The sequence below is a fragment of the Podarcis erhardii genome (genome assembly GCF_964252035.2).
Source record: "Podarcis erhardii genome assembly, chromosome: 1".
Classification (NCBI taxonomy): domain Eukaryota; kingdom Metazoa; phylum Chordata; class Lepidosauria; order Squamata; family Lacertidae; genus Podarcis; species Podarcis erhardii.
Window position 1 is genome coordinate 109,378,463 of NC_138497.1, and position 18,310 is coordinate 109,396,772.

General features: G+C 41.7%; 1 protein-coding gene across 8 annotated transcripts in view; it reads left to right on the forward strand.

Annotated features, from left to right (window-relative positions):
- Positions 1-18,310, forward strand: part of SLC4A10 (solute carrier family 4 member 10) — a 164,958-nt gene that overhangs the window by 98,603 nt on the left and 48,045 nt on the right. For 3 of the 8 annotated variants that reach the window (XM_081870942.1, XM_081870945.1, XM_081870944.1), the window contains 5 exons: positions 3,869-4,057; positions 7,936-8,027; positions 10,189-10,287; positions 17,021-17,178; positions 18,100-18,187. In XM_081870942.1, the coding sequence (XP_081727068.1) occupies positions 3,869-4,057; positions 7,936-8,027; positions 10,189-10,287; positions 17,021-17,178; positions 18,100-18,187 (626 nt within the window). The remainder of the gene's footprint in view (positions 1-3,868; positions 4,058-7,935; positions 8,028-10,188; positions 10,288-17,020; positions 17,179-18,099; positions 18,188-18,310) is intronic. The other 5 variants (XM_081870946.1, XM_081870949.1, XM_081870948.1 and 2 more) reach the window with 3 other exon arrangements.

Genomic DNA, 18,310 nt, shown 5'->3' on the forward strand with positions numbered 1-18,310 from the left:
ATGGAGGGGGGAGATTGCGGAAATGGTCCTCTCCTATATGTGAATCGAGGACCAATGTAAGATGCAGTGTGGTGCATTTTTACTTTTGTTTTCTTTACTGGTGAAAGACTCCATCCTACATTCTTGTCGGTATGACACACGGACACTAGGATTTCCATTACATTATGTTTGGAAATGACTTCATGACCATTTTGAGATCACATGGCTTACAAGGACACCACAAGCTATTTCTTATCAAATAAAATAGTTTTTAATAATAATAATGACAATAACTTGTTAATAAAAACTCCCTCACCCTTAAGCATTGCACATAAAACAGTAAGAAAACAGTAATAACATTCTATAAAGTAGAACGGATCACAAATTTTTAAAAGTCTTGCATTTTCAGTTTGTAAGAGTCCTGTTTTCGATTTTTCATACCAATGGTCTAAACAAAATAATGTACGTGCTTTCTCAAATAAATAAATAAATGACTTTTTATGGCAGTCTGATATAAAGTATGTGTGTGTGTGTTTGCATAAAACGACTGGTAGAATAATATTTCCAGTGAGTGCTTTCTTTCCCCCATCCCCTGGTCCCCCAAATCCTTTGACCCTTCCTCCCATGCAGTTTCCCACTCATTAACCCATTTTTCATTTTTTGCTAAACAGCTCCCAGGCTGCTGTGCTGGGTACGCCCTGAAATCCAAACCTTTATACAGCTTCTTAGGTTAATTCTGCGTCTCTTAGCAACCTTTTCTTAATATTGGCATGGATACATTCCACTTGTTGTTTGGCCATAAGAAATGTCTACACTTTTGTTTGTTACCTTCCTGAGCATTACTTGAGTCCCACCACATTTTGCTTTTACTAGCAAAGAGTATTTTTTTTTTACCAAGAAGTACGCTGTATGTTCCATCTACACCTTGCTGTCGATGCTGATGTCCCCTGCCCCTTAAAAACTGCACCCACAGCAACAAAATGTCCCAGCTCAGCCCTGTGTCCATGCATTGTTATTTGTTTATTTCATAAAATTTATACACTACTTGATTGTCAACAGCAACAACAACCCAAAGCAGTTTCTACAAATAAAACAGTAAAATCAAGAGAGAGAAAAATACAACCCTGCTTTAAAACATACAGAAGTTAAAATGCTAAAACAGATGAAAAATTACCTCAACTTTTGAAGCATCTGGGTAGGCTTTGTCTATACAGGAATGTTTTTAGCAGACACCGAAAAGAGTACAGTGGCAGGGAGTTCCAAAGTGCAGGTGCTGCCACACTAAACAGTTGAGTTCCTATAAATGTGGAATGGGTGGCATCTTCAATAGTGCCCAATTCGATTGTGCATTGAGTGTGGGTATCTGCATGGGGAAAGCCAGCGCCTCTGTAGGAGTTGGAACTCTGTGCAAGACTTTCCGTCTGCAGAAATCCACACCTTAATCTTGAAGATGATCACAAGTTTGACTAATCCTGCCAGTTTTTGACACCTTAATTGCGTATCTGTGTGCTCTTCTTGGTTCATGACGAGAGCTTACTGGGAGATGTGGGGTTGCAGAGAGAAAGAAAAGCTCACGAGCAAAAGAGTTCATGACTCAACATTCATGGTGTCAGAAGTTTTGAGTGGCACGGCTTCTCCTAATGAATATGCTAAAAGTTAGCTTGCTTTAGTGAGAAACTTGCTTTTGACTTTTAAGCCTTAATTGCCAGTGGAAAGGCTGCCTTCCTCCTCCCAGATCTCTAAAAGCTCAACAGGACAGCATCTTAATACTGAGTAGCCTCCATCCTCAGTCTCTCCTCCCTGCTGCCCCACCTCCATTCTAGTATATTAACTTTATTATTACGGAACTTCCTCTGTACACATTATGCCTTTTACTTATTCATTACTTACAAATATTAACAACCTTTACGCCATCGCTGCGGATGCCTGGGTGGGTTAGAGAACGCAAAATAAAAACAACCGGCCCAATAATAAAACACAATGCATGCAATGCAGCTAAAACAAACGCAGCAGATTAAACAAGTAATCAGCTCACACAGCTTAAAAAGCTTGGGCAAATAAATCAAGTCTGAAAGTGGTGCTTAAATGATAGCAGCATCAGCACCAATCAAAGGGGGGGGGGAGCACTTGGGAGAAGGTTCTATCCTGTATCACTCACTGCAGAGCAAGCTTCTCCCAATGCAGAGAAGATGCTCCTCTGAGGTTCTCAGGGCATGGGCAGGCTGATGAGGGGAAGAGGTTCCTTCAAGTATTTGGGTTCCAAGCCGATTATCTATCTATCCCTGAATTTTACATGCGCACTAAGTCTGAGATTGATGATACACTGCCAGCAGGGTGCTCACAGTCCCCTAATGTGTTTCGTTGAGCTCAGATGAGCTCTTGTTAGTAATCTGAGAATTCCTGTTTTAAAAGCTTCTGGTTTTAAAAAGAGAGAGAGCAGATTTTAAACACTGCAGTGGGTACGCGTCTGACCATGACGTTGACGTACGATTGAGAAATACCCGCCGTGGTCTTGAGTTCCTAGCCCTTTCAAAACCCAAAAGACCATTTCTCTAAGTGGCACTGAAATTGCCACCATGTTTCTCTTGCAATATTTATATGGTCACTGATATTGTGGACCAGCAAAGTTCACCCCTGGCCAATTCGGATTTCAAAGAAAACTCTGTTGAGCAAGAGATGTTGAAAGCTGCTTCTTCTGTAGCTCATCTGAATATTTGATGGAGATTAGAGGAACAAGGACCCAGTTGCAAAGCAGAGGAGGTGGGCAAGGTTTAAAATGAGGAGATGAGAGAGGGGCACTTTATCCTTCCCCAATCCAATTTCCCCCTTGAACCTCCTCCCTGCCCTTGGCTATGATGGAAGAAAGCGGACACGGAGCAATGGCTCCAAACTACAAGAAAGAAGATTCCACCTAAACATTAGGAAGAACTTCCTGACAGTAAGAGTTGTTCGACAGTGGAATTTGCTGCCAAGGAGTGTGGTGGAGTCTCCTTCTTTGGAGGTCTTTAAGCAGAGGCTTGACAACCATATGTCAGGAGTGCTCTGATGGTGTTTCCTGCTTGGCAGGGGGTTGGACTCGATGGCCCTTGTGGTCTCTTCCAACTCTATGATTCTATGATTCTATAAAAACGCACCCAGAATCCCAGCAGCTGGGGAGGAAGTGGTGAGTGATGTGGTGTGCCCGATTTCCTCTCATCACTTCTCTGCTTCAGATCATTCCCTTAATCCCACTGCTTTGCAGCTGTTTGGAGAGCAAAATTCTAAGACCCATGCTGTCCACTGGATACATAGCTCCACCATCAGAAAAGCCACTTTGTGGCGTTTCATCAGTGAACAAAATGTTGACAGCAAGTGAGTGTTGCATAACTATGAAGACCAGCTTCCTGGAAGCCAGCTGCTCTCATCCAAGCATGAGCAGTTTCCAGAGGCGTGCGAAGACTTTTTATTTGGACTGGGTTTTTTGTCTCCTGTTAAAATTATGTATGCACAACTTTATGGCATCACGTTCCAAGCCCTAGGAATAGCCAAGGGTGTTGGTGGGAAGGGGTGAAAGGAGAAGAGTTGGAGAATAAATGCACACATCTGTGCATTGCAGGGCAATCTATGAGAAAGCCGAAGGCATGTTCATATTTGGTTACCTGTTAATCTACATATACAACAAACTTTGCTGGGTTCGTTAAGAATGACAGATTTGGGAGTTAGTCTATCTCACCCAGAAAACATTGTGCTATTATGGGGCGACATGCAATGGCCCAAATATTTTGTTGGATTTCTGAACCGGGAATTCCTCAGTCATGTTTGCTAATTCTCCTGTTGTTGTTGTTGCTATTTGACTCCTTGTGATCCTAGCTCCTGGTGTCATTAGATCATTTGCCTTTTATATTTTCAGACATGATTCTTGATCAACAAGTAGGCTCAGGACAGCTCAGCGAAGATGTTCGCCACAGGGTGCACGAAGCTCTGCTCAAACAGCACCACCATCAGAATCAGAAGAAGCTAAGCAATAGGATCCCAATAGTCAGGTCCTTTGCTGATATTGGCAAGAAACAGTCTGAACCTCATTCCATGGACAAAAATGGTAAAGTGTCATGTTATTTCAGTAATAATTACTGGCAGCTCTTGCAAGATATTTGTCAAATGAAACACATGTATTGCACACCTTCAAACCTGAAAGCGATTGGCACCCCAGCCTTAAACTACTGCCTCTTCCTGTGTCACTGCCACAACATCACTGCAACACCTGTATAACCTATCACATTAGAGTGCATTCTTCTCTTTAGTTTTTTCCCTTTCTGATCATAGTGAGAGCAGGCTGTGATCCATTCACTTTGGAAAGCTAACACTACGAGATATGGGAATAGGACTTTCTTGGCAGTGTCCCAGGAATTACAGAAGAGTTTCCTGATAGGGTTTGCCAGCCTGGTAAGCAGACTGAAAGGCCAACAGGGCAGCTTGTGCAGTCCTTCTGTTTATGCCAGGTGTTCAGGGATGTGCTCTAGTTTAATTAGTTTCTCAATTTTCAGTTGAATTAGATTCTGTTTTTACACTAGGTTTTTTCCCCTCCCCCCCAGTTGTTTTGGTATATATACTGTAGCCACAAATACTTGATAGCTTGCAAATGGATCATACAGTACCTTTATTGATTTCGATTGTAAGCCATTTCATGTTTTGTAATATGCAGCGGAGAAGGTATTTGCAGTAGGAAGTCAAACAAAGGTTTTGTGGTGTTATTCAGGCGTGGCTGCAGTTACGCCATTTCCCAAGTGATAAAGAGTTGGCACCATCAAGTCTCTGAGATCAGAAAGGGTGGCATTTTCAGACTAGGGAAAATCTAATTATATTGTCTTCAAGAGACTGTCCTTGTGCCATAAGACAAAGCCCTCAGTCAAGCTGAAATCAGTCAACTCCAGGTAAGCTGTTTCAGGATTGCAGCTGAAATGCCTGAAGGTATAGTTTGCAGATTACTTAACGCTGATATAGTTATACCTAAGATTCTTTTCGACAGTGGCAATGGTGTGTGAGTAAGGTCAAAACAGGTACTGTATATTCATATTCTGTGTTCCATAAGGATACATCAAGCCTTCATAAAGTATGTGATTAGGCTTTAATGCAATTGCAAGTTATAACACAAGTCAAGAGATGATTCCATTGAAGTTTCAAATTCCTACTCATTAAGGGTAATTATTTCCAATGTCACAACATATATATATATATATATATATATATATATATATATATATTAAAAGATTCTCAGAAAAATTAAGCACATGTAGGAAGTGTTGCAAGTAATGGGCAGGGCAGACTTGCTAGGGCACTATATGGATGAATTTAGACAGCAAAATCCTGGATCTGGGAGGGCATTTTCCTGGTAGTACTTTCAAAGCTTCCAGCAATGTAAAGCACAGATTCTTAGATTGCATTTGGAAACAGAAGCAAGTATGACCCTTCTTTAAAGTGAAAGTACTCTGGGCTTCAGTTGATGCTTTTTCCAAAATGCTGAAGCCTGCCATTGTGCCATGCTTACATATTATCAACTGTTGATTGCTTAAAACTTACTTATACTGAGATGCTATGCCTTTGTCTGAACTATACTATTTTTGGCTGCTTACATGATTCTGTGCTCTTCCATATAAAAAATTTCCTTCACACAGAAAACTAGATATAAAGGAGAAACGTTCTAGTGTTCTAGTCTAGATTTTTTTTCTTGATGTGCTTGATTTTTTAAATTATTATTATATTGGGGGAATCTTGTGAGCCGCTCCCTGCAATATGAAGTGCTGCAAGTTTGATACAGTTGACAGCCTCAGTGAGAATTAGTTAGTTAGATTTATTCCATTTTAGGAAGCAATCATTAAAAAAACCTAGTGTAGTTTTGTTTGCAAAGAAGCTAAAAGCCTTGCTAATGTTTGAGACCATGAGGCATCCTCAAATAAATGGCCACGGCCAATATATATAATAAGCAGTACATAACTTAGGTTTAGGAGGTGATGTTTCATGATCTCAAGTCTTGCTCGTTTTGAGGATCTAAATTTCTTATATCGGTCATCTTTTGTTTATTTTATTTATTTGTAATGTTTTAGCCATTTAGTCTTTCTTTCTTTGGGATTCATATTTTCAATTTTGTATCAGTCACCACAAATAGTAGTCTTGCAGTCCAGTCTCCACAAAGTGCTGAGCTAGAACATATACCAGTGAAAGAAATGGGATTTGTGCTAGGACACTGACTTTAAATGGGCCAAAAGCTTATGAGAATTCATTCCCAGAAACTGTGTTCAATAGTTGATGAATAGCTGAAGTAATAATGTGCCATTGAGCATGTGCAGAGTGGTACCAAGTAACCATGGTCCACCCTATCCACACATTTAGGGTTTTCAGGACATCTTGTGTGGCTCCAGCTCCAGCAGATCTCTTCTTAGAACTCAACAGTCACATGTTATCTATTTAGAATCTCTGTTTAAGATTGCTGTCCTGCATTCCTTCAATGTTTAAGGCCATTTCATGTTTGCAACATCTGATCAAGTCTGGCATCTCTCCTCTCAGTGTACTGAGTCTTTAGCTGCCTATTTCCCACCCCCACCCCCTTGTACATTCATCCTTTTCTATTTTACTGCTTTTGTTCTTTTTTTAAAAAAATACTTGCAGTTCGGTATCTTGAAATAAAGGTCACGTATCTCTTGATCACCTTCACCTCATAGTGAACCCTTTCTTCTCCCTATGTTCTTGTTTGTGCCCATGAATAACTAACTGTATGTTATCTAAACTCTGCTGTTGTGTCAGTCATCTTCACGTTTCTTTATTTTGGTCTGTCTTTGTTGTATCTGTCTTCTAACAGGCTCATCTCATCTCTCTACCTCCCTCATCTTCTAACCTTTGGGTTCTCTAAGCTCCTTGAAGGTTCAGAGGTAGTGTACTACAAAACTATCTTGCATGAGCTTTAGGCCAATTCAAATGTTCATTCATGTTTTCACATCCGTTTCTTCCAGCATGATGTTTTTCATTGTTAATCTAGTCAATCACTTGATCTTTAGGGTTTCTGCCAGAATGTTATTAATAGCTATTCCAGCTTAGTTGGACTCTTTTTTATATACACAAACGAGAGAGACATACAGAGTCTTAACACATTTCTGTTCAGATGGTAGAAATCACTGTTGTGTTGGTATGATTTATTTTTATGTTCTTTTTTAAAAAACACATTTAGGTTGAATAAAAATGCAGGGTGGTTCGTACAATAAATCTTGTATCTTAACACTGTATAAACTTGCATCCGTTTTACATCAATTGAACTATCATGGTTTCTTCCAAAGGTTCCTGGGCATTATAGTTTGGTTAGGGCTTACTCCAGGCTTTGGCAACCTGGTGCCCTCTGGATGTTTTGGGGTGCAGTTTCCACCTGTTTGCAACCCTGCAGTTATGCTGGCTTTTAGTTCATATTATATGGGAGGCCACCAAGTTGTTGAAGAAAGCCCTGCACGTACCCTCACAGAACTACAGTTCCCAGAGTCCTTGGGGGGAGAAAGCATGGCTATTAAACAGTTTAAGGCTGCAATCCCAAACACACTTATTAGGGTGTAAACTCCATCGATCACAGTGGAGCCTTCTTTTCCAACGAAACATGCATAGCATTGGTCTGCAGGATCTGTAAATAATTTCAGAGGCCTCAAAGTATGCCCTCTGACAGTGGCCAGCTAGATGCCCTGATAACAATGCACAGCTGGATTATTTCAGTTGGTCCACATTGTTTTGAAAACGTTTGGGATAGTGGGGAAATATGTATTGCTCTGCTGCTACAAGCAATTTGGGTTGAGAACATGGTATGGGAAAAAGGCATTCGCCTTTTGAGTCCATGTTTCACATGCCTAGAATATGAAGCATATGTGATACCCTTAAACACCTCTTTCATTTTTATTATAATAATACAGATAATTGTTAGTATTCTGTAATAACAATTTTTTCCAGCAGGTCAGCTTGTTTCCCCACAGTCTGCACCAGCCAGCATTGAAACAAAAAATGACGTGAGCAGAGAAAACAGCAGCGTTGATTTCAGCAAGGTAAGACTTTTACCGTCTTGAATCTTTGGATGGTAAGGATGTAGTTTAGGTGTGTTCAATAAAGCATGTCTCATCTCAGTGTTATGAGTTGTTGCCGGCCATTGTTTCATACCACACATATTTTACTTAGAATAAAAGGGGGGGGGGGATGTTTAATAATGTAAAGTAAACCATTTTTTCCCCTTGAAAATGTTGGGTCATTTCATTCCATACCACTGTGAAGACATCATGAAACTTTAGAAGAGACTGTTTAGTGTCTGAGTTTGAAGATTTTTCGAGGGCCCGTGAGAAATCAGCAACAAGGGAATTCTCTCAGGCCAGTCGCATCTCTGACAATGGAACAGGGGAAAAGAGCAATGCTTGTGTCTTGCTTCAAGAGAGAGACTCGGAACATCTTTCTGCAGCATTGTCCAGATGCATGCATTTGCCTTTCCCAGATGCGTGCATTTGCCTGCAACCCCAGAAGTAATAGACAATGAAAGCAGCCCTACATTTCCAAGAGCTAAAGATCCAACTAATCTTGTACCAGTGGAATCCTCAGGGCTCTTTGGTCAAGGTTCTTGCACTAGACTTCCACTTTCTTCTCATTGGCTGCCCTGTTGTTATTGAGTGGCCTGTAGCTCTGGTAGAACATGTAGCTTTCCACATAGAAGGTCTCAGGTTCAATCCTTGGCATCTCCATGGAGGGCTGGGAAAGACCTCTGTCTCAAATCCTGCACAGCCATTGCAAGTCAGCATAGACAATAACAATCTAGGTGGACTAATGGCCTAATGGTATAAGGCAGATTCCTATGTTCCTTACCTTCAAAAGTGGCTTCTGCCAGCTCTTTCTTGGGATGAAGCCCACTCCTTAGAGTGTCCAGGACTAGCTAGTCAATGAAAGAAAGTGGAATCCATCACAATGGGATTCTTTGTTTAGAAACTCCAGTCTGCAGGTCTAGAAAGGTCCACCAGGTCTTGCCATTTGGCTCACCCACCTGCCCCACACCCTGCTGCCAAATGTGGGGCAGGTAAAGGACACCGTTGGGTGAAATGGAGTGTGCAGGTGCCATCAGTTGGCAGCCCCTGCAGATCTCAGCATTTTACCTCTCAGCTGATCTTTGGGGCTTGCATAGTGCTGCACAGGGACTTCTGTGCACACCATCATGTAAAAGTGGGTCATCTGACATCACTGTGACATTGGGTGATTGGCAGGGGATTGTCCACCAAGTGGCAGGAGAGGTAAGGATCTGGCCCACCAGCTGGATCCAGTTCCCCATTCCTGGTTTAGAGAGCCACATTTTCTGGCTGCCCCCAGGACTATCTGATTCATTATTTCAATGCTGAAATTTATATGAACATTTGTACTGCCCTACAATCATAGCCACGACCCCCTCCATTTTTTGTCTTGGCTAAACCGAAGTTCAGATGTTGCATTTTCAGAGCCAAGAGTGGCTGTTGGAGCCAGTCCCATGTTGTTAAATTGTGTGTGATGGCGAGGAATCCTCTGTAGTTTTATTTTAGTCCTAATCTGTTACCACTTATGCTGGGGCAATCACTTTGCCTTTGGTACACAGCTCTGGAGTAAAATGGATTCTGGAGTACATTTGGTTTTTTTCTGGAAGATCTGTGCATCAGACTACAATCTTGCTTTCTTAGCCTGCTTGCCTACAAGCCAGGTGATTGCAAAATCACAGCCAGGTTTTAGACCGCAAGCTAAATCCTAGCTCCTGCGCCATGCCATGATATTTCATTGCTTACTGCAATGAATGCATCACAGCATTGGCTGTTGAAAGAGCACCAGGGGGAAAAAGTGGAGACCTAGTGCTTGCCTGATTGAGAACCCTTGCCATGTCTTCTTGGAGTGGACAGTTTTCACTACAAAGGTGCCCTGAAAGCACATTTGCATGAGATATAGGTTTGACTCCTACAGCCACACTGGTTGGCCTCAGCTGACCATAGCTTGGGGTGAACGCAGATTGGTAGCAGGATATTTTTCCCCCAACCATGATTCTCTTCTAAGGGAATTGATGCGAGCAGTGCTTTGAATCCGTTGTTGAATGTGACATCCAGTCAGTGTAACCGAGCCAGAAACTAGTTATGTGCTTGCTCCATCTGGTGCCAGACAGAATATGAGAAGCAGCTTTTTGTACCAGCTGAAGTCTGTTAATTGTGCGTGCAGGGACTAGGAGACCAACAAAAAGGGCATAACAGTAGTCTATTTGGGATGAAACAAAGACATGAAAAAGGACACCTTCATCAGGAAGAGAGAGAGAGAGAGGTGAGGACCTACTCTAGCTATCTTTCTACAGTGATTGCAATCAGAGTCTATTTCTAAATGTCCGTACTGGGTTCAAAACCATGCTATGTCACTGCAGTTGGCAAAAGCACATATTTGTACACAACATTCACATTTTTTAAAAAGGCAAATACCCCACAACCCTTCAACTGCTCTGAAGGCTGAGGATAAGCTCCCACATATATAGAACATTCAAATGCGGTTGTGGGGCGGGGAGCAAAACAAACAAATAAATCCAGACAAACATATAGAAAATTCTGCAAGATTCCCAAAGAGAACCTCACTAAATATTACCTTCCAGTTCAAGCCTATACATGCCTGCTCAGAAGTAAGTACCATTGAGTACAGTGGGGCTTACTCACAGGTAAGAGTGTTTGAGGTATGAGAGACCCTAATTAAAAGCGAATTTTAAAAAAGGAAAGTCATAGACGCTCTGGACGATATTTAGAGATATTTAGGCTCCGGGGAGCCTCCATCAAACATATTGGCCACTGGACAGACATGCAAAAAGGATATTGCCTTCCTTTCTCCTCGAGAGTATTGACAAAACTCAGACTTTCAGCATGCAGGCTTACCATAACTATGCATGTGGGGACTTACAAAACGTGGGGCGTTGAGGGTGGCAAACAGCCCTCTATTTAAATTTCAAGTTTCATGAACATTCATTTCACGAGCTAATATTGTGCAGTGAGAAGAATGTTGGATCTAGGCTCAAATCTCCATTCGGCCACGGAAGTTATGGGGTTAGTCACACTCAGACCCACTTCAAATGTCACGCTAAGACAAATGCTCAAACATGTGAGCATTTATACTCCTAGAAAGGAGATTGCTCCTGTGCTCCATCCCCCTGCTGCTGCGCTGCCACGAGCTAAGCCACTGTTTGGCTTAGTGTGTCCAAACCAGGGATCATGGTTTGACTCGCCCTTAGGCAAACCATGGGCTGTAACCAAGCTTTGTTCTTGGGTTCACAGTTTGCCTGAAGGTGACCGACACAGATGATGTGCCAAGCCAAATCATGACTTACCTCACTGCAGCAGGAGGGTCGTAGGAGAAGCAAAGTGACCGCCATCACCTTTCTGGGAGCTTGTATTTGCAGCAAGCATCAGACAGACATAGATGGTACTTGCTGCCTTGTGTCTCTTTCATTTAGCAGAGGATCTTAGCTGTCAAAGGTTGTCAAAGGTTTACCTGCTAGAAGCTCTTCCTCACTGCAGCATCTTATTTCCCCAATTGCACTCCCGCAAGCCTCCCATATATTTCACTTGAAGTCGTACTATAATATTAATGTCAGAGACATTTTTTTTGTAGAAAGCAAACAATAAATGCAGTAGTAATAGCAGCAGCAGCAGCAACAATAATAATAATAATAATAATAATAATACACTTGCTGGTCATAAAGCCTAATGGCCACTGTTGATTCATTATGCTTTATGGAAACCCCCTCCCCTCTGTAAATGAAATGTCACAAATACTTCATAACTTACCATAAGCCTCCATTGATGTTTTCGGAAACATTGATGTGGTAATCAGGGGTGAGTTCTCAAGGGATTGCCTCATTTGCTGGCCAATTATTTTTGCAGTTGGCGGAGGTGCTGCAGATTCAATTCTTGTGTGTGTGCGTGCGCCATATTCTCCTTTATGGCAAAGGACATGAAAAATTGGCAGGAGAAATGTCCTTCCGGTCTGCATGCACCCACATTCCCCGGAAGCAGCTATGCACAAAAGCGCAAAATAAAGAATGCATTCGCCTGCTTCTACATGCTTCCTTAAGGCCCTGTGCTTTTTGGACTGGTGAAATTTTGATCAGTGGAAATTGGGGAGCATGTGCGCATGCTGTGTGTGTCCATGGAGAAATGCATCATATACACATAGTCAGGGGTGCCAGCTTGAATAAAATATTGGGGGGGGGTGTCCCCAGGTAAGCCCCGCTCCACATAATCAATTACATGACACAGCACAAACACATTGTTTGAATGGCAGTGCCCATCAACTTTTGAGGGGGCCACAGATATTTTATGGAGAGGGCAAAGGGCCCTCACTCCGTAGGAGTTGGTTCCTGTGAACACAATTCCTCCACAGAAAAGCACTCCCACTGTATACGAGTTCTCAATTAGAGCCTTTCAATCAAAAATCACTTGAAATCCCTTCCAAGCGTGTACATATGCTTTCCTCCATCTGTGGCAAACCCCTTTCTGAAAAGTCGTCACAATTTTAAGTGCTCCTTGATGATAATTCCTTGGGACTGGATCGATATATAAACTTAAAATTATTTCCCCATAAGGGATATGTATATAAGATGGCAAAAAAACAACAACACAACAGTGAAAAGGGGCTTTGCTTGGCCTTATTTTTTGGGGTGGGGGAGATGTTCAAGTTTTGAGAGAGATTTCATGACACAGACAACTCCATTACGCTTAAATTCTGTCTATGTGCCAGAGCCATTTGCAAGAAAGCAACTTTGTAAACAGTATTGAAGACACTGCACACTGGTGCTGACAGATGGCAGTGAGATAGACATTAAAATGGTCACTTTAACAGTTTATATTGGATTTGGTCACTGTTTTTCTGTTTAGATTGGTAATGGGAAAGCAAATGGGGAAAAGTATTGCAATTTGAAATTCTCAAAATATGAAGCTGTGATATCAATTTGAACATGTTGTTTTGTGAATCACTGTATTTTCCTCTTCATAACATTTAGAAAGGTACTATAGGGAGAATGCAAATAGAATATGCTTACAAACGCCAGACAGTTGCCACTGTGAAATCAATGAAAGAAACCAAGAGGGAAAAAATATTTAAAGCCTTTACATAATTTGACCAGTTTTGCTAACTAGGAACTAATCCTTCTAGCAACCAGGAATTTTAATGGCAATAGAGAATCGATGCACAGTTTGCATACACTTTTAGCTTTTATTAAACCAATTTATTCTGGCTGAAAAGTCAAATTTGATTTCAGTTCTTTTGTAATCAGAGTGAGAAGGAAGGGTAGGTATTCTAGAATATAGGCAAATGCAAAATTGTAATTTGCAAATCATATCGTTAACACTTTGGCCAGAAATGGCGGAACTTACCAGAAGAATAAGAAATCAAGATAACAAACTTTTTATAAAAGAATGAGAATAGTTTGGTGAATATTTACAGATAAATTGTAAACAGATAAAAACACTGGCAGGAGTATTGTAATAGCCTGCAGCTACATAAGTGTGTGTGTGTGTGTGTGTGTGTGTGTATATGATAAATAAATAAGTTAAGTAAATTTGGATATGCAGAAGATATTAAAAAGAAATTTAAGGAACCACAGAAAGAGGGGAAAGGAAGTAAAATTTTAAAATGTGAAAATGATTGTATGTATCTGAAAAGTATAAATAAAATTTTAAAAACCAAACAAAACCCCCACTTTGCCCAGAAAGTATTGATATTTTTAATTACTAGTTAACAGGGCTATACCATGGCCAGAACATATGCCATATGCTATTAAGGCATAACTATTCAGGTGGCGCTGTGGTCTAAACCACAGAGCCTAGGGCTTGCTGATCAGAAGGTTGGCGGTTCGAATCCCCGGGTGAGCTCCCATTGCTCGGTCCCTGCTCCTGCCAACCTAGCGGTTCGAAAGCACGTCAAAGTGCAAGTAGATAAATAGGTACCGCTCCAGCGGGAAGGTAAACGGCGTTTCCATGCGCTGCTCTGGTTTGCTGGCCACATGACCCAGGAAGCTGTATGCCGGCTTCCTCGGCCAGTAAAGCAAGATGAGCACCGCAATCCCAGAGTCATCCATGACTGGACCTGACAGTCAGGGGTCCCTTTACCTAACTGCCAACTATTATGCATAACTACCTATATTTTGCTGTTGGTATGGCTACACGGAGGAGGAATTTAGGGCATAATAGAGCCATTGCTATAATATGGTACCTATCATCCTTACATTTGTATTTGCCAGAGTATCAGCACAGAAGTTCCTATCAATGGGGGTTCTTTCCTTCGCTCACCCTTTTTCTCAATAGAAAGATTAGATACCATTTTGGACCTTTGGAGTGCCAGGGATTTGAATGCTGATAATAGTAAATGCTTCCTCCCTATTTTCTAAAAATAAAAATAAAAAATGCTAATGCACCACTGTCAATCCCTGCATAGTTACAGAAGCACTTCCCTAGTTATTGTTCAGGCATCAAGAGGTTCTCCTAAGCTCTTCCATTTCTCAGTCTGATTACCCTTCAGAAGGCGCTAATTAGGGAGCTCTGTTTACAGTTTACCTTCTTAGGTTGCATAGGTGGAAAATCCTCCTTCAGACTCGATTCTAAGCATGTTTTGTGGTGAGAGATAACCAAAGACTGCCAGTTGGCAGCTTCCCAACATTGCAAAGACTTGTGGCCAATATAATCCACTATGTTGGTGGCGCTCGTTAAGAAATCCGAAGGCTGACAGACAAGGCAAATTATAGATGACAGTCAAACATTCAGGGAAGGGAAATGCCACTGGCTGATTTCCATTGCCCATTGATTATTTCTATTAAATTCATACTGGCTTGTTTGTGGAAGATGTTAGGAGGAAGAAGATCCAGGAACATTAGCCATGCCTCTTCCCTCCCTGCAGATTTTCTCACATTCCCCTGCAGCTTCCTCTGCCTTTTGGTGGGGAAACCTTCAGAAAAACCATTCAAGCCAAAGACAACAGTTTTCTTTTGGTGAATGTAATCTGAGCAAAACCCCCCACCAATATACCTGGGGTGGAGAACCTGTGGCATTCCAGATGTAGCTATACCTTACTTCCCATCAGCCCTAGCTAGTGCACAGGGAGTTTAAAAAAAAACATGTACACCCCTCTTTGCCTAAAGGCCTCAGAGTGGCTTGTAACATAGAACAAGATTGTAGCCACACAATACAAATGAATGAACGAATCTTTATTTGCGTCAGCCATCGGCCATAGCAGTAAAACAACAATACGATATACCTCGGGTTAAGTACTTAATTCATTCTGGAGGTCCGTTCTTAACCTGAAACTGTTCTTAACCTGAAGCACCTCTTTAGCTAATGGGGCCTCCCGCTGCCGCCATGCCGCCGGAGCACGATTTCTGTTCTTATCCTGAAGCACTATTTCTGGGTTAGCGGAGTCTGTAACCTGAAGCGTATGTAACCCGAGGTACCACTGTACAAAGAATAGAAATAAAAAGTCAATTATATAAAATGCATTTTAAGGTTTTGAATCAATAGTCAGATAGTGGGTCTTATTCTGATTGCCCCAGCTAAAAACCTTGCAACCTTTGCTCTCACCTGCTCATCTTGAGCTGCCAAGTGAAAGGACACTGTGGCAGTGGTTGGGCGACCCAGAATGGATAATAAAAGAGGGGAGATAATCTCATTCCTCAAGTCTTTATAAAGAGTGCAAGCCAGAAGGGCATGTGCCACCGATTCGGTAGTGCCATCTTCACAGGGACATAAAACAACACAAAAGATTAAAAATAAATATTGGCTTACAACTCATATGAAGTAACTGCAGCATCAAACGATTCAGTTCCCTTCATCCAGAAACCTGCATCTACATCAGTTTCCTAAGAAAACAATGATGTGGCTAGGCACATCTCTGTGGGGAGGACATTCTGTGGACATGGAGCCACCACTAAAAAGGCCCTGGAATGGGCCCCTGTGCTACTTGTGAGCTTCTAAGTGCTGTTGGATTGCAGGTTCCCCACTCCTGAAATATGCCCCTGGAAAACCAAGGCTTGTCCCATTTTGCAGGATGTTTTACAGCGCATTTAACAGTTGATAGTGCATTGCATTGTAGCTTTGGCATGTATTGAATCAGCTCAAATCCCAAGCCCATTTACTTGTAAATTATTCTCATAAATTTCCGTGGGACTTGCAGCCAACGACCACAATCCAGCATAGAATTAAGCATATTGAATCAATAATCTTAACATGCCTAACTCTGTGCTGAACTACGCCCAAGACTTCCCTGATAACATTGCTCTTTGTGCCGTAGGACAGAATACATTAAGACACATTGCATATCTTCAGTACAAAAGGACTGCTAACCAACTTCCTGTTGCATCATTAGGCAAATGCTAAGACATGAGTTTGACATGGAAAAAAATTCAGCTGATTAACCAAGTATTTAGTTTGTTAACATTAAATGTAGTTAGGTGATTGCTGGGGCTTTGGAATGATGACAGCAGGTTTCTTGATGAGGTAACTTAATATTTGAAAGTAAAGTCCAGCATTTCCTGTGCTTTAGCAACAAGAAATAACCACCAACTTTGTAAAGAAGGGGTGGAGGCCTTGCGTCCCTCCAGATGTTGAACTACAACTTGCAGCATCCCTTGCCATGTCATGCCATGTTTGATGGTGCCAATGGAAGTTGAAGTTCCACAATATCTGGAGGGTTGCCCCTGGATTAAGCAAAAATTCTGCTCGGAATACAAAAAGGCGTCTGTTTCATAGGGCTAAAGACTTCCTTGATTAACTGATAACGCTCTTTGAATCTGCAAAGTTTTCACTGATTGATCATGGCAGTTAACATATTTGAGATTGCTAATAAATAAACAAATGCTAATCAACAATTGCTAAGTTGTTCCGTAGTTGGTGATCAACGATGTCATAAACTTACTGTGTCAGTGAAGTGAAAGAAAACAAGTTTTTGCATTTATCTGTGGTCTCTTGTTACTTCCCACAAGTTTCCGCTCCCCTCTGTGTGATGTCTTCCTTTTTCTACACATGATCAGGTTGACCTGCATTTCATGAAAAAGATCCCTCCTGGAGCAGAAGCATCAAACATTCTGGTTGGCGAGCTGGAATTCCTGGACCGTGCTGTAGTGGCTTTTGTTAGGTTGTCTCCTGCCATGCTGCTTTCGGGACTAGCAGAAGTTCCAATCCCAACAAGGTGATTTTATAACCAGAGCCGAGAAAGAAAGGCACATTTCCCAGTTCACAAACAAAGGACCAGGACCTAGATAGGCATTGTGAATGCTGCATGGAAGCCTCTTTGAATCATTTTATATGTCACACATTTCCATATGTGTGCAGTAACAAAGTGCCGAACTCTGTGTAGTTGGTTAAGAGCGGTAGACTCGTAATCTGGGGAACCGGGTTCGCTTCCCTGCTCCTCCACATGCAGCTGCTGGGTGACCTTGGGCTAGTCACACTTCTCTGAAGTCTCTCAGCCCCACTCACCTCACAGAGTGTTTGTTGTGGGGGAGGAAGGGAAAGGAGAATGTTAGCTGCTTTGAGACTCCTTCGGGTAGTGATAAAGCGGGATATCAAATCCAAACTCTTCTTCTTGCCTGGATGGAGAGAGGGGCTTGACAGAGGACAGCCGTCTAGAAACCTAACTTACACATGGCTGAAATGTAGCCTGAAGCAGAAAGTTAGGAGCCCCATTTGTTGTTTCCTTCCCTCTTTTTTTGCCTCCAACTCCATCCACCATTGACATGTGATGTCTGGAAGGCTCCCCATGAGGGAATGCATTCCTTCACCTGGAAAATATCCCCTAACCCCTGTGGTAGGAAATGCATGAGCCTAAGGCCTTCTCCCAGACTTGCTGCCCATAGGAGCTGCCTTTGACTTCAGAACAGGCCTAATTATCTCACTAAAAACACACTTGGGTCAAGCTTTTGTTTTGTGCATCCATTTTTAAAAGAAATCCTTCCGTTTCAGGTCACTGTTTTTTAAAAACGCCACAATCCATTCAGTCTAGCTAGAAACACTGTAGGGGTTGTTTCTTTTTGCTTACTTTTAGTTTAACCGTGTTAGAGCTACATAACTGGATGTCCTTTGAATATTTTTGCTTTCCATTTGTTTGTAGATTTTTATTTATTCTTCTGGGACCTCTAGGAAAAGGCCAACAGTTCCATGAGATTGGCAGGTCAATTGGAACCTTAATGACAGATGAGGTATTTATCTATTATCCGCAGTTAAAGCTTACTTAGAAACAACCTCTTTAAACCTAAAAGTAAACCTGTGTTGAGATGTTTTTTGTCTCCCAAGTATACCTAAAACACTTCGCTTGAATTGTA